Genomic DNA, 22,194 nt, shown 5'->3' with positions numbered 1-22,194 from the left:
TGCCCCCCCAGAGGGCAGCCGTGAGATGAGAGTGGTGGCGCGGACGGGAGCATGCAGTCTCGTGCGTGGTGTTGAGTGTTTGGGTGCTGTTTCGGCTGCTCCACTGGTTCCCAGTGGCTTCTGATCAGCCTCAAAGCCTCTGTCTGCCCCGTCTTTGATGGGCATGGTCTGGGTGGGCTGTTGCAGGTCTTCGACGCCCGCAGCTGTTCCACCGCCCGGGAGATGTTTGAACACATCTGTAGACACCTGCGTTACTCCACCAACAACGGCAACATCAGGTTGGTGCACCTTTCCCAGGGCTGTGGAGGGGCTCGCCGTGCTTGAGAATCTCAGCCAAAAGATGGCTGGGTCTAGGGGAGGCATCTCCAGCTCAGGGAGAAACCAGGAAGAAAGGAACAAGAGAAAGACTCTGGCTTCTTCAGGGACCTCCAGTAGTGAGCCCAGCCCCTGTGAGCTCAGCTCCCATCCGCAGCCCATGTCCTTGGTTTCCTTCTGACCTGGAGCCGTTTGGAGGGGATGGAGGATCTTTGAGAAGTAACTGCTTCACTATTCAGGGTTGGGGCTCCCCATTTTTAGAAGGAATAGGAGGTTACCTTCCTCTCCCAACCAAAGAGGTCAAAGCTAATAGGACTGAACAGCCCATTCGGTCATTCATTAATCTTTTTGTTCAGCAAACACTCAATGCCCACCTAATACAACCCAACACAGGACTGGGGAAGTAGGGGGAAGAGGGGGCATGGGGGGTAGGAGGCAGAGTGCCTAGGACCCTAAGATGCTGTTCCAGCTCCCATGAACCTATGACCTGCACTAGACAAGCATCCAGCTAACTCGACTGCAAGGAGGGAGACATGCAGCAAGCGAAAGATTGCGGGAGGGTGGCTAACCCTGCCTGGCAGATGGGAAGGTCCCCTTGAGGGGTTGGGCCCTGACGCTCAAGGGAGGGCAGGAGGAGAGGGCGTGTCGGGAGGCCAGCTCAGTCAGCTCGGGATCAGGGGCTGCAGAGCAGGTATGGTGGAGGGGGAGGTAGGGCCAGTGCAGGATGATCGGGCCCCCTCCAGGGCCAAGTGGTAAACAGCACTGTTCCTGTCCCTGGAAGGTCGGCCATCACCGTGTTCCCCCAGCGGAGCGATGGCAAGCACGACTTCCGGGTGTGGAACGCTCAGCTCATCCGCTACGCCGGCTACCAGATGCCCGATGGCAGCATCAGAGGGGACCCTGCCAACGTGGAATTCACTCAGGTACCCGGCCCAGCCTCAGCCCCCAGCCCTTGGGGCAGGGAGCCCCGTGGTGAGCGAGTGACAGAGTGGAGCCCAGAGGAGACACGGTGCCCAGGCTTGCAGACCCACGGGGCCTGTCTTGTTCCCCAGCTGTGCATCGACCTGGGCTGGAAGCCCAAGTACGGCCGCTTCGATGTGGTGCCCCTGGTCCTGCAGGCCGACGGCCGCGACCCTGAGCTCTTCGAAATCCCGCCTGACCTTGTGCTTGAGGTGGCCATGGAACATCCCAAGTAAGAAGGCTGAGGGTGCTGGGGGCAGGGGTGAGGGTGCTGGGGGTGGGGGTGAGGGTGCTGGGGGCGGGAGTGAGGGTGCTGGGGCAGGGGTGAGGGTGCTGGGGGCAGGGGTGAGGGTACTGGGGGTGGGGGCTGAGGGTGCTGGGGGCGGGGGTGAGGGTGCTGGGGGCGGGGGTGAGGGTGCTGGGGCAGGGGTAAGGGTGCTGGGGCGGGGATGAGGGTGCTGGAGGCAGGGGTGATGGTGCTGGGGACAGGGGCTGAGGGTGCTGGGGTGGGGACAAGTCCACACACAGCCCTTCTCTGACCCTAAGTGAGGCTCCAGCCCCCAGCCCCCAGCCCCCTCCCCCCTCCCCCCTCCCTGTACCTCCCTTAAAGCCCAGCCAGCACTGGGCATCACTCAGGGGGCTGGCTTTTAAGGACTCCTTTGTCACTGTCAAATTCTGTAGCAATTCTGCATGGGCATCTTGGACCTCAGGCTTAGGCGGACGTGTTGCTTCTGGGGAGAAGCAGAGGCGAAGGCAGTTGGGGCCCCAGGAGCTTGGGAAGCAGTGGCTGCAGGAGAGGAATGCAGTGAGATTCTTGAAAGGAGCAGCCCAGGCCTCTTCTGCCCTCCTGTGAATGCTCTTAGCGGTCCCTCCCCTGGCTGTGGGGACATACAGGGCTCCAGTGACTTCAAGAGCCCCACCGGTCCAGCCCCTGCTCTAGGCAGTTCTCATAATTGCAAAAATACCTCTGTGTATTGAGATTCACTGTCTAGCAGGCATTGGGCTGGGCTCTTCTTCCTGGCCCTTGAATGAACTGAGTTCAGTCCCAGCTCACGGCCTCTGCACTCGCCATTTCTTCTGCCTGACATGACCTTTCCTTGGAATTTTTCTACACTTATTTCTTCTTATCAAAGGGTATTTCCTATAATGTCACCTCCTCTGAGAAGGCTCTCTGACCACTCAAGCTAGAGGAGGCCCCCCTACCCTCAGTCTCACACATTATCTTTTTTTTATTTCTTATGTATTTGTTTACCTATTTATAATCTAGAGTCTAGACATTACACTATAAGCTCCTTGAGAGTGGAGCTCTTTTCTTTACCAATATATACCCAACAGCCAGCAGGATGCCTGGCACATAGTAGGTGCTCAGTTATAAATATTTGTGGAATACATGAATATGCAAATGAGTGATATTACCAGCTTTATAATAATTCCATGAATTTGGTGCTATGATTTCTCTTCTGATGATGGGGACGCTGAGGCTCAGAGAGGCTAAAAATCATCCCAAGGTCACACTGCTAGTCAGTGGTGAGGCAGACCTCAAACCCGAGCTTTCTGACACTGGAGTCCTTAATTGCTCTGTTGTGTTGCATTTTCAGCATTTATCACAGAGCCTGACACATACTTGATGCTTAATATATATTTGCATGAATGAATGAATGAATGCATAATTTAGTAAATGGCACCCAATATGTCCAATACATCCCTCTGGCTAGGATGAGAATCAACTCTTGGAAAGGAGTTTTCTTGGTTGACTGTTTCTGAAGCTTTTTTCTTGGTGGGCAGGTGGTGGGGACAGTGGGATGGCAAAAGTGCAGCCCCCACGACCGGACATGATGGTTCACGCCTGTAATTCCAGCACTTTAGGACGCTGAGGCGGGAGGATTGCTTGAGGCCAGTAGTTCGAGACCAGCCCAGGCAACATAATGAGACTTTGTCTCTACAAAAAAAGAAAGGAAGAAAAAGAAAGAAAAAATTAGCTGAGCCAGGTGGCACATGCCTGCAATTCTAGCTACTTGGGAGGCTGAGGCAGGAGGATCGCTTGAGTCCAGAAGTTAAAGGCTGCAGTGAGTTATGATGTGCCACTGCACTGCAGCATGAGCAACAGAGCAAGACCAAGTCTCAAAAAAAAAAAAAAAGAAGTTAAATGTTTCTGCCTTTCCCCCAGGTACGAGTGGTTTCGGGAGCTGGAGCTAAAGTGGTATGCCCTGCCTGCAGTGGCCAACATGCTACTCGAGGTGGGTGGCCTGGAGTTCCCGGGGTGCCCCTTCAATGGCTGGTACATGGGCACAGAGATCGGAGTCCGGGACTTCTGTGACGTCCAGCGCTACAACATCCTGGAGGTAACACAGGCGGCCCAGCTGGCCGGCTGGAGGTGTGGGCCTGGGGGTGGCTCCAAGACTGACTCTCTCACATCACTCTGCCTCTGTAGGAAGTGGGCAGGAGAATGGGCTTGGAAACGCACAAGCTGGCCTCGCTCTGGAAAGACCAGGCTGTCGTTGAGATCAACATTGCTGTGCTCCATAGTTTCCAGGTACGTCTGGAGTTTTGTGAGTCTGAAGACTTTTCAGTTAGAAGATCATCTGGTCCAGAGATTTGTGTGATGCTTGATTTCCCCTCCAGCATCAGTCATTCGTGCATGCCTGCATCAGACAAGTGTGGAAGACCCAGTTAGTGCCAGGCACGGTGCTGGGATACAGAGATAACTCAGCCGGCTTGCTCACTCTAGATGTCTAGCTACAGGCAGCTCCTCACCTCCCAAGACTGTTCAGTCCCTGCCCTTGAGCACTGAATCCTGTCCTCTCTCAATCGCTCGGGGACTTCACTCCCGAAAATTTCCCTCTTCCCCCTCCATATCATCAGTGTCTTTCTCTCTGCTGAGTCATTCCCAGCAGTGTACAGACAGGCTCTCCTAGCCCCATCTCAAAGCAATAAATGAATAGCTAACCACATAACTCCTCCCAAACCTCAGGCTCCCTCCAGCCACTGCTCCACTTTTCGGCTCCTTTCTACAGCAAAACTGTGGGGAGATCTCGCCGCGCTTCCTCATCCGCCCGCTGCTCCAGTCTGGCTTTCACTCCCTGCCACTCCTCTGGTCATGCTGGAATTCTTGCTGTTTTTCCCACCACAGGGAAAATCATCCCCTGGCTGGCCCCTTCCCTTCACGCAGGTCTCAATGGCCACCTCCTTAAAGAAGCCCTCCCTGACCATGGCATGTAAAACGACACCCTCACCCCACTGCCAACCTGTCTCTCTGTGTTAGTCCTTTAACCATTCTATTTGTCTTCGTAAGACTTCATCATATAATGTCCTGGCGTTATACAGGACATTGACTTTCTTTTTTCTTTTCTTTCTTTTTTTTTGGTTTTGAGACGTCATCTCACTTGGTCACCCAGGCTGGAGCGCAGTGGTGTGATCACTGCAGCCTTCACCTCCCAGGCTCTAGTGAGCCTCCCACCTTAGCCTGCTGAGTAGCTGGGACTACAGGTGCACACCACGCTTGCCTAATCTGTTTATTTTTTATTGAGATGGGGTTTTTCCATGTTGGCCAGGTTGGTCCTGAACTCCTGGCCTCAAGTGATCCTCCTGCCTCAGCCTCCCAAAGCGCTGGGATTACAGGCATGAGCCGGTGCGCCGGGCTGGCTTGCTTTATTGTTCTGTTTTCCCCACTAGAGTGTAAGCTCTGTGGGGCAGGGACCTTGTCTCTCTGTTCGCTGCTGCACCTCTAGCCTAGAAGAGTGTCTGGCACACAGTAGGTGTTAAAATAATATGTCTTGGAAGAATGAATGATGAGAGCCACATCCACGTTCTGGCCTGGCACAGACTGGGTCTTCAGTCCTTGTCCGACGCCTGCATGAACGAGTGATGCTGGGAGGGACTGATGAGCTGTGGCCGCCCTTGCTTGCTGTGTGAGAGTGATGATGGCCTCCACCTCTTCTTAAGCCCACACACACCTGGTGGGCTCCGGTGTGGGGCTGAGTCCTCTGGCCCATCTGCTGTTCTTACTCATATAAACACTTCCCTCCCCTGTGGGAAGGAGGCCTGGGATGCTACATCTTAGAAGATACTACTTCAGAAGCCACGGCCATTGCCACGAAGCTGACAGACACCCTGGAGACCCCACCACTGGGCAGTCATTCATTCATTCAGCAATGTTTTACACAGTATTTGCCTGGTGCCGGGTACTAGGCTGGGCCAAGGATGTGAGTGGTGAGCAGCCTACAGATGAGCACACATCGTTCCCCAAGGCTGGGTCACCCCATAGGCAGATTGCGCCTGTGCTTGATGGGGGAGGGGAAGATGGAACAGGAAGAGCCCCCCCAGTGTCTCGGGAAGGGCTGGCCTCACCCAACACATCCTGACTCCTGGGGACTCCCAGCACCAGCCCCGACACTGGCAGGATGTGGATGCGTCCCAAAAAATCCGTGAGCCTCAGCTGTCTCCTGACCATGGCTGACCGTGTCCTTCCACTGCCTGAGCGTCTCCAGGACTTCCTCACCACCCTCCTTCAGGGTAAACTTCAGTAGATGGCCCAGTTTCCTCCTCTGTAAAATGGGGATAGTTATAGTGCCTCCCTCACCTGGTGATTGTAAGCGTTAAGTAAAAGCGTATGCAAAATGTTTAGCTGTCCCGCTAGCCCATAGGGAACAGTCAGTACACAATGATTTTCTTACTATTTATTGTGTTGTCGTCACAATTGTGGTGACCACTGAGATTTTTTTTTTTTTTGGAGATGGAATGTCCCTCTGTCGCCCAGGCTGGAGTGCAGTGGCGTGATCTTGGCTCACTGCAACCTCTGCCTCCTAGGTTCAAGCAATTCTGCCTCAGCCTCCTGAGTAGCTGGGATTATAGGATTGCATCACCACACCCGGCTAATTTTTGTAGTTTTAGTAGAGATAGGGTTTCATTGTGTTAGCCAGGCTGGTCTTGAACTCCTGGCCTCAAGTGATCCACCTGACTCAGCCTCCCAAAGTGCTGGGATTACAGGTGTGAGCCATGCACCCGACCCGTAGCTACCACTGAGCTTAGAACTGATCTGGCACCCAGGAGTTGCTGTGTCTTGGAAGAATAAGTGAATGAGAGCCCACATTTTGGACTTTTATATACACATATGTAGCTTACGTATTTCTATATAATTTTACAAGGCATGTCTGGACTTCCCAGGTGGGTCCTCTCGTGCTTCCCTGCCTTGACTTATGCAGTGCTCCCCACCCCCAACCAACTTGCACCCGTCTCACAGACTCCCTCCTCTCAGAGGCTGCTCCTGAGATTCCCAAGCCTTGGGCCTCTGTCTGGCATTGGATCCTCTCTGCCTTCCCCAGCACCTTTGCCTGCCTCAGAGTTTCTAGCAGTCCATGTGAAAATGACTGATTTTCCTCGGCTTCCCCACCCAGTTAGACTAGAATCGAATGCAGAGAAGGGATTGTCTTTCCCTTCTATAACGCTGATGACTTATGCAGTGCCTGGCAGATGGAAATTGTAAGAGCAGCTAACATTGATTCAGCACTTACTCTCTTTTGCTTATTCCAGTTTATTGCATCCTTTCAACAACCTCATGATGTAGGAACTTTTTTTTTTTTTAAAACAAAGTCTTGCTCTGTCACCCATGCAGTGGCGCGATCATGGCTCACTGCAGCCTCGACCTCCTGGGCTCAAGCAATGCTCCTACCACATCAGCCTCCCATGTATCTGAGAGGGCGTGTGCCACCACACCTGGCTAATTTTTAAACTGTTATACAGACAGGGTCTCACCATGTTTCCCAGGCTGATTTCAAACTCCTGGGCTCAAGCGATCCTCCCAAAGTGCTAGGATTACAGGCATGAGTCACTGCATCTGGCTGTTATAGGAATTCTTATCCTTCCCATTTTACAGATGAGGAAACTGAAGCTGAGGGAGATTAAAGAACTAATAGCTCAAGGTCACATGGCGAATAAGAAGCCAGAGTTTAAACCACTATGTTAAAGAAATGTCTCTTGACTGAATAGAGGCCTGTGGCTGCCTCACTGGACCATTCCATGGGGTTAGACCCCACAGCTCGTAATTTCAGACTGTGAGTGATTCGCCTCCCATACACTACAGTTCTCCTAATGCTTCAGACCTCCCCACGGAGGGGTCTGGCTCCTTCTTGGATGAGGAGGCTACAACCCCAGGGAAGTGACTCTTAGAACTCTCCACTCATAAGTGACTGGGATGGTATTTCCTTACCTGCCAAAAGGCGCTGTAGTTTGAGGTATGCAGATCCAGGGAGAACCATTTGCTGTGAGTCTGGGAGACTTGTGGGCATGAGAAGATGGATATTTCCCCCAGAGTGTTAAGGGACGCCCCCCCGGGACCTGTGCCCTGACTCTGGCTAATGTGCTTTCTTAGACTCCTTCCGAGGCTCCACAAGCGCCTTCCATTTGGGTGTTTACTCTCAGCAGGCAAGGAGAAGGCCGGGAGGAGCTGCTCTCCCATGTTACAGATTCAGGCCTTCCCGGGCCCCCCTGGGAGCCCTGCAGCCCCTGGCCCCTCTCCCGACTGCCCCACACCTTATGTCCTTCCCCTTCTTGCCTTCTGATACAGAAGCAGAATGTGACCATCATGGACCACCACTCGGCTGCAGAATCCTTCATGAAGTACATGCAGAACGAATACCGGGCCCGCGGGGGCTGCCCGGCCGACTGGATTTGGCTGGTCCCTCCCATATCCGGGAGTATCACCCCCGTGTTTCACCAGGAGATGCTGAACTACGTCCTGTCCCCTTTCTACTATTATCAGGTGAGGGGCCTTCCTTGCCTCTCCCTCCTGGGGGCTCAGGTGTGGCTGTGTGTGTGTGTGTGTGCACCTCATGCTTACACGTGCAGGACCCGAGGGGAGGCAGGGGTATGTTGTGAAAGCTTTCCAGGCCCTACTCAAGGATGCTGAGCAGCCTTCGTGTGTTTCCACAGAGAGTGGCACTGAAGGAAGTGTCTGCCGCTGCACCACTAGTGGCCTGTGGCTCAGGCGGGGTTGGGGGGTCTGTCATTACACCTGCTTCCACAGAAGCAGAGCGCTGAGGGAATTGGCTGCCGAGACAGACGCTATTGATTCTGCCACTTACTAGCAATAGGGTCTTGGGTGGTCCTTTCACCTTTCCGAGCCCTGATCTTCTCATCTCTAAAAGGGACGGGCTTCCCTACATGCCAAGGGGTTGTGCGGATCGCAGAGCTGGTATATGGAACAGCTCAGCCCAGTGCCCAACCCAGAATGCATTCAGTAGCCATGAGCTATTGAGACGAGTTCATTTTGTGCCAAAAAGGATTTGGGTTAGATTTCAGGAAGAGCTTCCTCCATAGAAAGGTGGTCGCGGGTGCCTGCATGTCCTGGTCCCTTGCCTGTTGTAGTAGCAGCTCCTCTTGCTCTCAAAGGTGTCTTGGTGGGGACTGTACATTATGTCATCTGCCAGGTGATAAGATGCTAAAAGCGAAGGGGGGCGCAGCCTGTTCCTTCCAGAAGGACACTAATGAGAGTAAGAGTCAGCCACCCCTTCCATGTGCAGGTGCTATGCCGGGCGTTGGAGAGGCAACTCTGGAGGAGACGCAGCCACAGCCATCTCTTGCAGGGTTCAGTGACAGGGATGGGGCGCAGGCCAGCCTTCTCTCCCCAGCTCATGATGGTGTGAAGGGTCCTCTACCACTCCAGCATCCACAAGCCAAGCTGAGCTAGGACCCCACCCGGCGCTCACATCTCCCTTCTTTTCTGAAGGTAGAGGCCTGGAAAACCCATGACTGGCAGGACAAGAAGCGGAGACCCAAGAGAAGAGAGATTCCGTTGAAAGTCTTGGTCAAGTGAGTGGTGATGTGTGAACTGTGTCCCTTCCTTCCAATCAGCCTCCGCCTCTAGGCCTCACAGGGCAGGGAATGCAGGGAATGGATATTCTTTTTGCTTTTGTTTTTGAGACAGGGCTCGCTCTGTCACCCAGGCTGAGGTGCAGTGACCCGATCACAGCTCACTGCAGTCTTTGCTTCCTAAGCTCAAGTGATCCTCCCACCTGAGCCTCCTGAGTGGCTGGGACCACAGGTACAAACCACCACGCCTGGCTAATTTTGTTTATGTTTTATAGAGACGGGGTCTCACAATGTTGCCCAGGTTGGTCTCAAACTCCTGGGCTCAAGCGATCCTCCTGCCTCAGCCTCCCAAAGTGCGGGTATTACAGGTGGGAGCCACCGCACCTGGCCTGGGAATGTATATTCTTTGTGGAGTTTGGCTCCCCAAGGTCCAGTCACCAACTCCAAGGGTCCCTCACTGCCACTGTCCCAACCTTCTCTCTCCTCCCTTTTCCCAAAGGAACTTTTCATAGTGGGTGAGGGGAGGAAAATGGTGCGTCGTCATGGTGGGCGGCTGGTGAGAAACGTAGCTTGTTTTTCCCCAACCTGCCCCACTTTAAAAGCTGTCTCCTCCCATTCCCCTGACCCCCCCATTTTCTTCTGGAAGGCTGACTCAGCACACAGCGCCCATCTGTCTGTCTGTCCTCACAGAGCCGTGCTCTTTGCCTGTATGCTGATGCGCAAGACGATGGCGTCCCGAGTCAGAGTCACCATCCTTTTTGCGACAGAGACGGGAAAATCAGAGGCGCTGGCCTGGGACCTGGGGGCCTTGTTCAGCTGTGCCTTTAACCCCAAGGTACCGGCTCCACGGGATGGCTGTTGCTGTCTCTGCTGGTGTGCAGAGGAGTCTAGGAAAGGTTAAAACGGTTTCCCCACTCCTGGATGTCTCAGAGCCTTGGATGTGCTCTTGTGCATCTTAAATCTGCAAGAGAAGGATAGACTTGTACGCAGGGATTCCCAGACTTACACAGTAGATGAGTTTTTCATGATGTTCTGGAGAACACAGTTTGAGAAACACTTTCACAGTGAATCCAGGCCTTGATATACATCAGCTCCCCTAGCTGAACTTTATTCAGGCTCACCAAACACCTGCTCTGCAGGAGTCAGTGCTGCACGTGAAAGGGGCAAGGGACGAAGAAGCTGCAGACAAATTAAAAAGGCCCCACGGGGTCTGTCTAAGCTATAGCCCCTGCCTTCAGCACCTTCGGATAAAATCCAACTATTAGGGAATGACTGACACATGCTGGGCCAGCCCTGGGCTCCGAGGATCTGAGAGTGAGTGACCCAGAGCCAGGCCTTGCCCTCGGGAGCTCTCCAGCATACACCTCACTCTACCCTCCCAGCGCCCTGCAAAGCAGGCGTCAGTGTCATTGTTAACCACAGAGGAAGAGCCTGAGTGTAAAACAGGCCGATGGGTTTTCCAGGGTTGCCCAGCTTCTGGGGGACAGATGTGATCCTGAGTTCAGGGCACAGGCCAGTGTGATGCCACGATGGGATGAGCTGTGATCTGTGCCACGTGGAGGCCAAGGCTGACTGATGACCAGGTCAGCCAGGTCGCTGAAAACACTCTTGGGTCCTTACCTGCCGGCTCCCAGGAGTCTGGAACTGCCAGGAGACTGGTGGCAGGAACCCCATCCTTGGGTGGACCTGGGTAGAACAGCAAGGCGAGGGCACATTTCCCTGACCATTCCCTCCAGGGACAGCTGTGACCTGCTCATTCCGATTTTGTGGAAATATGTCCACACACACACAATTGCAAATAGCAGTGGGTGTGGTGAGAGACATTTGGACATGGGATAGGCAGTATTTTGGAGGCAGAGCCTCAGGGCTTGTTGACAGGTTAGCTGCAGGGCGTGAGCGGGTAAGAATTGAGGATGATGTGTTCAAATCGGTTCATTCACCTCTGCTGTGCCAGGCCTGTGCTGGGCACTGGGAGAAACAGATAAGCACAAGAGCCCTGGTGTGGGGGAGGTATGGGAGGAAGCCCAGAGTGTCTGGGCAGGGTAGGAAGGGCCCTACTGGGAGCTGAGGGCTGATGCCCACCTGGGTGCCATCCAGGTTCTCTGCATGGACAAGTACAGGCTGAGCTGCCTGGAGGAGGAGCGGCTGCTGCTGGTGGTGACCAGCACGTTTGGGAACGGAGACTGCCCCGGCAACGGAGAGGTGGGTGGCCTGAGGTCTGGATGGCCTAGGCGGCGGTAGGGCGCAGGAGGACCCAGGAAAGGGTCTGGGGGATGCAGCATGTTCTACGGAGGGCGTCTGGGAGTCAGTGCTCAGGCCACTCTGGGTCACTCAGCTCATTTGCCGGCCTCTGTTGTAATTGGTGCCTTATGGGAGTGCCATATAGATATTAACTATGACATGGTTAATATCTTTCTGTGAACAGCCTGTTTATATTCAAAAATTCACATTTAAAGGAAACTTCTATCACTCTCACAAATGGAAAGCCAGCAAAATGCAAATTCATTGAAAACAAAATTAAGTTGATGAATTTTAGCTAGATACTGAATCTTCACCAAGGCGTGCGCTAGCTTTGTTTTTTAAAGAGTAACAGGCAATGAGAGAGGTATCAAGGTTTCATTAGCGTCAATTCGAGACTGTCTCTCCAGTGCTCAGAAGAATGAAAATGTAATTGAATGGGAATAACTAAAAAATAAATGATGAAAAGAGAGTAAATTCTTGCCAGGATTTGACGCTAGTATCTTCTGGAATGACCTTGGGTTCCTGGAAAGCCAGGCTTATTTTAGGGACTATAGGCCCAACTGCTGTTGCTTCTACTAGGTTCCAGATGAGAAGACAGAATCACGGCCCATCGGGAGGCCCTCTGGAGACCCCTGCTGTAAGGCAGGCCCCCTCTGCCAGGGCTGGATGGGTGGGGCCAGGCTGTTCCGGGTTCCCCAGTAAGGGGCAGGGCCTCACGAGTGCCTACAGTTTAGCTGGGGTGAGGGACAAGCTAAACTTGTCAGCTGACAACCAGGTCCTTGGCCAGGTGGCCCCACAGGTAAACCAACTTCCACTGTGGGCCGGGAGCCATCTCTTGCCAGCTGTGGCCATTTTTTCAGAAGAAGTAAAAAGCAGTGTTTTTTCACTTTTCATCCTGGCTGAGAACTCTGTCTTTCCCTCTCTTTCTAGAAACTAAAGAAATCCCTCTTCACACTGAAAGAGCTCACCAACAAATTCAGGTAAGACTTTTCCCCTCCCTCTACTCCTTCTAGCCCTGCTCTGTGGACCCAAAGTCTGGGTTCAGGGGATGGAACTGGGTGTGCGGAGGGGATCTTCTCAGAGCTGACCAGGCACAGAGGGACCCTGGGTCAGAGGTTCATCCTCGGAGTGTGTCAAGGGTCAAGCCACAGAAGCCAAGTCCCTCTCACAGGTCTGCAGGTCAAGTATGGGGTGGTCATGGGAGTTGGTGACAAGGCTGGGGGGTCCGGAGGACCAGAAGGGGGACCAGCTTCATGCTCCATGCTCCAGCTGGAGGGGGACAGTCCGGGGCTGACCCTCCAGGCTGTTGGTGCTGGGTGCTGGGGGCCAGGAGCTGCTCACATGGGACACGAGTCTCTGTGTGTGTCCTTCGGCAGGTACGCGGTGTTTGGCCTCGGCTCCAGCATGTACCCTCAGTTCTGCGCGTTTGCTCATGACATTGACCAGAAGCTGTCCCACCTGGGGGCCTCTCAGCTCACCCCGACGGGAGAAGGGGATGAGCTCAGTGGGCAGGAGGACACCTTCCGCAGCTGGGCTGTGCAAACCTTCAAGGTCAGTTTCCAGCCAGAGCTGCCCCACAGCAGAGACATGACAGGGTGTGTTCATGCCTAGGACATCTGTGCTGGGCGTCCTGGGTGGCATGACCTCTGCACCTGGTCCTTGTAGATGCAGTCCCAGGCATGGGTCAGGGCCACGGGCCTGAGGCTCAGGTCACTGCTGCCCTCCCTCAGCCCCCTAGAAGAGCTCCACCCTGTGCACATGACTCTGGGGGAGAAGGTGGCACAGATAACCCCTGGCCTTAGGGGGCTTCAAGTTTAAGGTCTTCTCCCACTGGCAGTCTAGGTCGCCTCTTCTGTGTCTGTTTCAGTCTCGCAGCCAGAGAGAGCTTGGGGACGGGCACCGCACAGTGGCGGATCCACTTTGGATCCACTCAGTATCTCCATAGCTCTTTATTGCCTCTGTTGGCCCCAGTGACGTAGGGAACTCATCACTCCTGCAGAGCGTCACTCAGGTGGTGCTTAGGAGCATCAGCTCGCGTCGGGGCAGGCTTGGTTCCAAAGCCCGGGCCTCCCCCATGTGGCTCCACAGCAGGAGCATGGGAACAATCAGACCTCTCCCGGGGTGGGCTTGAGGATACAACAAGCTCATGCCAATATCGACAGTCGTAATGGCCAGGCACAGTGGCGCACTTCTGTAATCCCAGCACTTTGGGAGGCTGGTGTGGGCAGATTGCTTGAGCCTAGGAGCTTGAAACTAGACTGGCCAGCATGTGAAACCTGTCTCTACTGAAGATACAGAAAACGGACTGGGCTTGGTGGTGCACACCTGCAGTCTCAGCTACTCGGGAGGCTGAGGCAGGAGGATTGCTTGCTTGAGCCCAGGGAGGTTGAGGCTTCAGTGAGCTATGATGGCACCACTGTACTCCAGCCTGGGCGACAGAGTGAGACCCTGTCTGAAAACAAAACAAAACAAACAGTATTTATAATCGTAGCAATAGCTACCATGTGCCAAGCCCGGGCACCTCTTTGAGTCCTTGCTGTCACTGTATCCGGTAAGTGTGCTTAGAAGTTACACGAAGCACACAGCTCAGTGTTTGGCCCATGGTAAGGGCCTAGAAAGTGGTAGCACCCGGGTGGGGATGCTGCTGCTGCTGCTGCTGACCATGAACCCCAGCCGGCTCCATCTTCCTCCAGGCAGCGTGTGAGGCGTTTGATGTCCGAGGCAAACAGCACATTCAGATCCCCAAGCTCTACACCTCCAATGTGACCTGGGACCCGCACCACTACAGGCTCGTGCAGGACTCACAGCCTTTGGACCTCAGCAAAGGTATCTGCTTCTCTGCAACACATGGGCCTTGTTTGGGTTGGGGTCTGAGCCCTGAGCCTGTGGTCAAGTAGAACCCAGGTCTTTCTGAACAGAGACAGCTGGGTTGGGGGCCTCCCTCTTGCTCATGCAAGAGGCTGTTAGGGTGCAAGACTCAAGGCGCTGATGGAGGCTGTGTCAAGAGGGAGCCCCAGGAGGGTGGTGGAGAGAGAAGGGAGCACCATCTGCCAGGGGCCTACTATGTGCAGGGCACTGTGCGGAGTTTCTGGCCCACATGGACTATGTGAGCCTGGACACTCCTCCTGGGAGAAAGACACAGATGGAGAAACTGCAGTTCAGGGAGGTGAAGCAAGTTGCTTGCCTGTGACTTCGTTGGGATCTGAGCCCCAGCCTTCCAGCCTCGAAGGCAGCCAGGTGTCGGGAAGAAGGCATCACAGAGGCAATTCCAGGCTGCAGTGGTGAACTCTCCACCCTGCCTCCCGGTGCTGTGCCCTGTGCCCTAACAGACAGTCCTGCAGGTTGCCACATGTTTAAGATACCCCCAACATCCTCGATGCTCTCCTGTGGATCCCAAGCGATGGAGACATCCTGGGACTTTCCATTTTTATGTACCTAAATTGAATTTCCCAACATCTAGAAGCAATACCTAGAAGCTGCCCTGTATCAGACCAAGGACTATTTTTTTTTTTTTAGACACAATCTCGGTCTGTTGCCCAGGCTGCAGTGCAGTGGTGGGATTCTGGCTCACTGCAACCTCCACCTCCTGGCTTCAAGTGATTCTTGTGCCTCAGCCTCCCTAGTAGCTGGGATTACAGGCACCTACCACCATGTTTGGCTAATTTTTGTATTTTTAGTAGAGATGGGGTTTCACCATGTTGGCCAGGTTGGTCTCGACCTCCTGACCTCCAGTAATCCACCCACCTCAGCCTCCCGAAGTGCTGGGATTACAGATGTGAGCGGCCATGCCCAGCCTGACCAAGGATCTTTATTTGTGATTCAGAAACAGTGGAAATGAAAGGAAAGGAAAGAAAATCCCAACGGCCCCCTCAGCAGGACACCCCTAGTGTCCAGGTGTCACTGACCCGGACATGTGGAGGTTTCCCCCACCCACGCTCAAGAGCCGCTTGTCCATTTCACTGTCTCTCTGCCCTCCACAGCCCTCAGCAGCATGCATGCCAAGAACGTGTTCACCATGAGGCTGAAATCTCGGCAGAATCTACAGAGTCCGAAATCCAGGTAAGGGAAAGTGCAGAGCTTCTCGGGCGATGCTCTGTCGATTTTATTTCAATGAATGAAAGACCAGAAGAAGTCAATCTTTAAAGGGAGAGGAGAGGAGCATCTGCCGGCAGGAGTGGCCGTGCCGTCGGCAGGACCGGCTCACCTGGTAACCTTCGGCCACCCGTGCTTTTATGGCTAGTCTCAGTTAACCACGGGCCACTTCTCCAGCTTGGAAGCTAAGCTTCTGCTCACTTCCTCTCCTTCCTCATTGAACTCTTTCACCAAAAGGAGGGTGCAAGAGAGACTTAAACCATTGGACTCATTCTTAAGAACTTTCAGGAAAAGTTTTGACAGGGAAGGAAATTTCCCAGCTCTGGGAAATGAGCCTTGTGGATTCTCTGCAGGGTTCATCGATCTGTGCCGTCATTAGGGAAACTGGCCTTGGTTCTAATAAGAACAGGGTTTGTCCTGGTGACAAGGAAAGGTTTCTTCTGATGTCCACGTATCTCCGAGGGGGGATGCTTTCTCCTGGCAGAGGCAGTGGCCAATCGCTCGGGGGGCTCAGAGGGCTGCTGGGAAGGGAAGGGCCCCCCCATTCCCCAGAGGGAAGCTCCCAGGGCCCTCTCGAGCACCCCTGCCTGTGGGGATGCCGCGTCCCAAGCTCAGGGTGGTGGCCCAGGCTTGTAGAACTGGGCGGGAAAATGAAAGGAGGGCACAGTTCCTGGGGAAACTGGTCCACACGTCAGGGAACCCCGGAGGAAATCCTGCAACGTCACCTGAGCCTTCTTTTTCCTTCCCCAGGCGCACCACCATCCTGGTGGAACTCTCCTGTGAGGATGGCCAAAGCCTGAATTACCTGCCAGGGGAGCACCTCGGGGTTTGCCCGGGCAACCAGCCAGCCCTGGTTCAAGGCATCCTGGAGCGAGTGGTGGACGGCCCCATGCCCCACCAGACAGTGCGCTTGGAGGCCCTGGACGAGAGTGGTGAGCCCCGGCCTGCCATCTTCCGGCCACCCTGCCTGGCTGAGGGGCTGGGCCTGGACCTGCTGGCGACAGCCATCCCTGTCCTTCCTGCTAGAGGGTGGCTGCCGAAGCTTATGTGAAAGCAGCTGGGGACAGTCCCAGCCCATAGGCATGGCTCCCTGGCCTTAGTTTCCCAGTTATAATGACACTGACAGTGTATCCCCCTAAGTACAGCGGCCAAAGTCAGAAAAGGGGATCAGCTGGGCGTGATGGCTCATGCCTGTAACCTCAGCACTTTGGAGGCCGAGGCGGGTGGATCACTTGAGGTCAGGAGTTTGAGACAAGCCTGGCCAACATAGGGAAACTCCATCTCTACTAAAAATACAAAAATAATTAGCCAGGCATTGTGGTACACACACCTGTAATCCCAGCCACTTGGGAGGCTGAGGCACGAGAGTCACTTGAAGCCGGGAGGCAGAGGTTGCAGTGAGCTGAGATCATGCCACTGCACTCCAGCCTGGGCATCGGAGACTCCATTTCAAAAACAAAACAAAACAAAACAGTGGGATCAGAGAGGCAGAGCCCAGCAGTGTCCCCCACCATCCAAGAGAAGGTGAGAGACCCTGAAACACAGGGCTGAGGGGACAGACATCTTTGTGACTATAGGGTGATGGGTGTGGCTCATCAGGTCTCTGGTCCAGAGGAGATAATGTCATGCTCATATTTTAACCTAATATTTAGAAAGCATCTGTGTACCAGGCACAGCACCAACTATTATGTGCACAATTTCATTCGGCACTCATGCCTACCCAGCGAGATCGGTTTCGGAATCAGATCTGTTTCACAGGGAGGGAACCCAAGTCCCAGAGGCTTCAGTCACCTGGGAAGTGGGGAGCCAGGGTTTGAACCTGTGTCTGCTGACCCCAGGGTCTGTGCTGTGACTGCCCTGGATGCTGCCCCACAGGGATTCATCTTCTGCTCACCCAGCACCTCTTGGTACAGCACCCAGGGGACTGCAGTCGGGGGCTTTTCTCTGAGTGAATAACTCACCTGTGAGGTGTACATTAGTCTTTGGTGGATTTAGTCATTGTGAGTCTATAGATCACTGGTGGGTGTCTTGCTAAAGTTCAGGTCTGGGCCAGAGAAGGACATGGTCAGTTCATCAGGACCATGCAACTTAGTGCCCCTCAGGGGGCTGGTGATCAGCTTTCCTCGGCAGTCCTTTCTCCGTGCACCACCTCCTTCCTGCCTTTTGCTCTCAGAGCCAGGACTTCAGAGCCTCCTTTCCCCTGCAGCTGGAGAATAGAGGGTGTCTGCCCTGAGGGCCTCATTACCTTCAGAGAAGCCCAAACAGGGCCTCTTTTCCATCCTGACACCTTCCTTCTCCATCCAGGCAGCTACTGGGTCAGAGACAAGAGGCTGCCCCCCTGCTCACTCAGCCAGGCCCTCACCTACTTCCTGGACATCACCACCCCCCCAACCCAGCTGCTGCTCCAAAAGCTGGCCCAGGTGGCCACAGAAACAGCTGAGAGACAGAGGCTGGAGGCCCTGTGCCAGGTGAAGATCAGGGCTGGTGGGCAGTGGGGGTCTGTGGGGGGGGTCCCAGCATGTGGGGAGCTGGAGCCCAGAGCTGGTCTTTAACTCTTTAACTTCCAAGAGGGATCCACACCAGGTTCCCAAAGTGAGACTTGTCAGAGACTGGTGGGAATCATCAGGCATCATCCACTGTCCCATGTCTAGGATGCAGTTGTGTTGGGTGAGCTAAGTTTTTCCAAGTGCCTACAGGATGCAACCAAAGTGCACTCCTCGGACATTAGCTAGAAAGGGAGCCGTCCTTATCTGTCTTTGCTTTCCCTCAAACCGGAGTAAACTTGTCACTTCAGATGTATTGGGGGATGGATGGTGTGGATTAATGGGATAAATGAGCATAATGAACAGAGTGACAGATGGATAGTTAAATGAATACATTAATAAGAGAATGCATTAACTCACCTGCAACTTTGCAAAAGGCACTGGTTGTCATTATCGTCAACATTATAGCAAATTATCTTGATTCCAACTACCTCCACCACCATTATTTTGTGACTACAGTGTACTAACTCGGTACATGCGTTCTCATTTAATTCCCATAACATCCCACAAGGTAGGCAATACTATCCTTGTTTCACAAAGATTAAGTGATTGGGACGAGATTCCACAGCTAGTGAGGGCATCTAGCCAAGATTTGAACCCAGGTCTGATTGGTTCCAAACCTTGCCCCAAATAAATTACAACAAAGATTTGACCCCTGCCCATGAGTTGCTGACAGTGGAGGTCACACAAGTTAGATAAATGTACTGGCCTGAGTTCCTCCAGGACAGGAACTATTTCTTCTCAAGCTTAGTAGTCTCAGCACCCTGGACAGTGCCTAGCACATGGACTTGCTTGTTGAGTGAGTGAATGAATCAATCAATCAATACTGGGTTGTGACAGCCTTTCCCCCAAAGTAGGGCAGGCGCCCTGAGTCAATCACATCACCCTTGGCTTTCAGCCCTCAGAGTACAGCAAGTGGAAGTTCACCAACAGTCCCACGTTCCTGGAGGTGCTGGAGAAGTTCCCATCCCTGAGGGTGTCTGCTGGCTTCCTGCTCTCCCAGCTCCCCATTCTGAAGCCCCGGTTCTACTCTGTCAGCTCCTCCCGGGATCACACGCCCACCGAGATCCACCTTACTGTGGCCGTGGTCACGTACCACACCCAAGGTGAGCCTGGGAGAGACTCTGGAACAGCCCCACCCCGCCTCTTATTGGGCATCTGTTCATCAACTCAGCTTCAGCTTCCTCATCAAGTTGAGGAGGGAGGGAACACCCACTGCCCAGGGTTGTTAAGAGTAATAGGAGGCGTGTGGGAGAGATCCCCACGAACCAGGCACTAAAGCAAGCCTCTGTATGTCTATGACCAGTTACCATGTGGGGTAGGTACTGTGTGCATTTTACAGGTGGCACAGAAAGTCACACTGTTAGCAAGTGGAGAGCTGAGATTTGGGCCCAGATAGTCTAACTGCTGAGTCCAAGTCCTTTACCACTCTGCTGTCCCACTACCCTTGGGACAGTTTAATGAGATCAGATGTGAAGAGCACCAACCCTTGGTGGGAGGCCAGTGGTTCTTAGTCTTCCTGATTGTGCAGGGGAGATTCTGCATTGACTGTTCATTCGCCCACTGAGCTCATTCAGTGATGGTTTATTTCACACCCCTGTGCTCAGCACTGGGGTGGGTGTGGAAATACAGCAGACACCAGCCCTGCCCTCAGGGAGCATCTAGAGGCAGCAGTGGAGAAATGGGTGTAGAAATAATGATTCTCATTGTGCAGAAGCCAAGAAGGAAAGGTCAGGGTCACTGAGGGCCGAGAAGGAGGGGTGACACTGCCATAGAGGGGGAGGCCGACATCTCATCCAGGTGGCCTTGGCTTCGCACTGGCCTCTGCCCCCTGCCCTGCCCTCTGTAACTGAGCATTGCCTGGGTTGGCAAAGCTGGGAGCTGCCCATACTTCCAAGCCCTCTGTCCTCTAGGAAGCACAAACCCAGTTTCTAAAAACTGGACAGAGATTCTATTTGCCCTGCTAGAGAACACCCACCCAGACCAGGAGAGGAGAGGCAGGCATGTCCTGTGAGAGCAAGATTCAATCCCGAGGATCGAATTTGGATTGAGGTTGGATGGAGGCCTCCTTCAAGTGCTGGGCGTTGTAAAGGGAACACAACCCAGAGAAACCTCCTGGCTTTCTACAAGCTCAGGAGGGGCCACTGAGGAGGAGAGTGAGGGGTCAGAGCAGGCTGAAATGCACAGAGCTCACCCGCCACCCAGGGTTGCTCCCAGCAAGGGTCACACTCATGAGCACACACAGCAGTAGCCACCCCGCAGGTCACTTCAAGCTGCTGTCAGTGGAGCTAAGTGGTGAGCTGGGAGTGTTCCTGGAGAAACTCTTTGGAAGGAGCACTGGAGTAGGAGTCAGGGAACCTGAGCTGCCCACCTGATTCCACCACTACCTGAGTGACCTTGTCCAAGTCACTTCTCCTCTCCCGGACTCAGTTTCTGCATTGGCAGAAGGGGCAACTTGCAGCCTCTCTAAGTCCCTTTCAACCTTCAGCTCTGGGCTCACAGAGGGTGGATCTCAGAACCAGGAGGATAAGGAGAGTGCCTGAGTGGGGCTGTCCAGGGAGGCTGTGGTGTGGGCGGAGCAGCTGGTACAGTTTGCTCATGGGCAGTGGGGCACGTTGGTCACTTTGTGTTATCGTTGCAGATGGCCAGGGTCCCCTGCACCATGGCGTCTGCAGCACATGGCTCAACAGCCTGAAGCCCCAAGACCCAGTGCCCTGCTTTGTGCGAAAGTAAGCACCCCTTCCACTCTGTCCCCTGTGGGACTGCTGACCCCTGGGAGTTGCGGGAGGAAAGGGAGGGATCTGGGGTTTAGATGCTGCTCGGGGCCCCTTGGCCCATGAAGAAGACACTGGGGTCATAGTGGTGTTGCTGTCTCTAGCAGGGACAGCAATGACAGCAGTGCTGGTGGGGCCCAGAGTCCAGTGAGCTTGGCCCTTTTTCAGAAGGACCTGGGGGAGCTGCTGATACCGGGACAGAAGCGCAGCGGCTGCAGGGCATGGGAAATCAAACTGGAGCAGCTTCTCCTCCACACCCCTCACTACCGCCCCCTGCAGGCCCCGCTCCCCAGACAGCCTGTGTGCACGCGGGCCAGGGTGTCTGAGCACTGGCCCCTCTCTTCTCCTGTCCTCTTCAGTGCCAGCGGCTTCCAGCTCCCCGAGGACCCCTCCCATCCTTGCATCCTGGTCGGGCCTGGCACAGGCATCGCCCCGTTCCGCAGTTTCTGGCAGCAGCGGCTCCACGACTCCCAGCACAAGGGTAGGCTGGAGGCTTCCCAGGTGGGAGGGCACCAGGGGCAGCGCCTGCCTAGGAGCAGAACCGCAGCCCCGCAAACGGCTCCTGGCCCTCTCTGGAGGGAAGGCATCCCAAGCTTGCCTCGCTGCGCGGCCTCTGTGGGTGAGAATGGCCGCCTTCCCGTCTCCCGCATCGGAGCGCGGGCTCCCTCTCCCGGGAGTAGGGGGTAATGGGAAAGTCCCTGCTTTTGATGGGCTGAGGGTGTGTGACTATGGATGAGTGGTCTAAATGCCCTGGGCCTCGGTTTCCTCATCTGTAGAGTGGGGATAGTGCTATTAAATAGGATGCTTGTGGGAATGAAGTGAGAATTCCAGTTGGGCTTGGAGCCGTGACGCCCTCTGGTGGCAGACATGATAACAGCCCGGGACTCTTGCAGGGGTGCGGGGAGGGCGCATGACCCTGGTGTTCGGGTGCCGCCGCCCAGATGAGGACCACATCTACCTGGAGGAGATGCTGGAGATGGCCCGGAAGGGGGTGCTGCACGCGGTGCACACAGCCTATTCCCGCCTGCCTGGCAAGCCCAAGGTAAATGCAGCCTCAAAGCAGGTGAAGCATGACACACGCAGGCTCCAGTGTGAGCCCTGGGTCCCCGCAGGCCACTGGCCTCCCTGAGTCTTCAGCTCCTGAGCTCTGAAATTCGGGTAATTCACAACCATCAGAGTGATGGTGTGAAGAGCATTATGCCCTCTCTTCCAGTAGAAGCAACAGGCTGGAGAGGTTCAAGATTAACCTAGGTCACACATGGATTAACCCCAGAGCCCCCGTGGGACACACGACTGCCCAGGGAGAGGTGGTCCAGACTGGCCACGCTCAAGCCCAGCAAGGCTGGAGGGCAGCCAATGCTTCCATATGGCCCTCAGACGGGCTCTGCTGCTCCCAGGGGCCTGGGGTGTCAGAATAGACTCAGCCCTCACACATTCGTCCCATCAGGGCACCTCTCAGGCCC

The 22,194-nt window shown here is 54.5% G+C and overlaps 1 protein-coding gene across 1 annotated transcript in view; it reads left to right on the top strand.

Moving 5' to 3' along the window:
• NOS2 (nitric oxide synthase 2) overlaps window positions 1-22,194 on the top strand; it is a 44,438-nt gene that overhangs the window by 19,422 nt on the left and 2,822 nt on the right. Inside the window, exons 7-25 of the mRNA XM_012449400.3 lie at window positions 187-278; window positions 1,097-1,238; window positions 1,368-1,507; window positions 3,443-3,617; window positions 3,707-3,808; window positions 7,838-8,032; window positions 8,999-9,081; window positions 9,772-9,916; window positions 11,179-11,283; window positions 12,253-12,302; window positions 12,699-12,873; window positions 14,016-14,148; window positions 15,303-15,381; window positions 16,165-16,346; window positions 17,719-17,882; window positions 18,856-19,063; window positions 20,599-20,686; window positions 21,091-21,212; window positions 21,625-21,773. Coding sequence (XP_012304823.2) covers window positions 187-278; window positions 1,097-1,238; window positions 1,368-1,507; window positions 3,443-3,617; window positions 3,707-3,808; window positions 7,838-8,032; window positions 8,999-9,081; window positions 9,772-9,916; window positions 11,179-11,283; window positions 12,253-12,302; window positions 12,699-12,873; window positions 14,016-14,148; window positions 15,303-15,381; window positions 16,165-16,346; window positions 17,719-17,882; window positions 18,856-19,063; window positions 20,599-20,686; window positions 21,091-21,212; window positions 21,625-21,773 — 2,529 coding nt within the window. The remainder of the gene's footprint in view (window positions 1-186; window positions 279-1,096; window positions 1,239-1,367; window positions 1,508-3,442; window positions 3,618-3,706; window positions 3,809-7,837; window positions 8,033-8,998; window positions 9,082-9,771; window positions 9,917-11,178; window positions 11,284-12,252; window positions 12,303-12,698; window positions 12,874-14,015; window positions 14,149-15,302; window positions 15,382-16,164; window positions 16,347-17,718; window positions 17,883-18,855; window positions 19,064-20,598; window positions 20,687-21,090; window positions 21,213-21,624; window positions 21,774-22,194) is intronic.

Source organism: Aotus nancymaae, unplaced genomic scaffold (assembly GCF_030222135.1).
Source record: "Aotus nancymaae isolate 86718 unplaced genomic scaffold, 86718_ANA_hifiasm-v0.15.2.pri h1tg000072l, whole genome shotgun sequence".
In the NCBI taxonomy this organism is placed as follows: domain Eukaryota; kingdom Metazoa; phylum Chordata; class Mammalia; order Primates; family Aotidae; genus Aotus; species Aotus nancymaae.
Note: the sequence above shows the minus strand (reverse complement) of the source record. Positions and strands in the feature narration are given on the sequence as shown.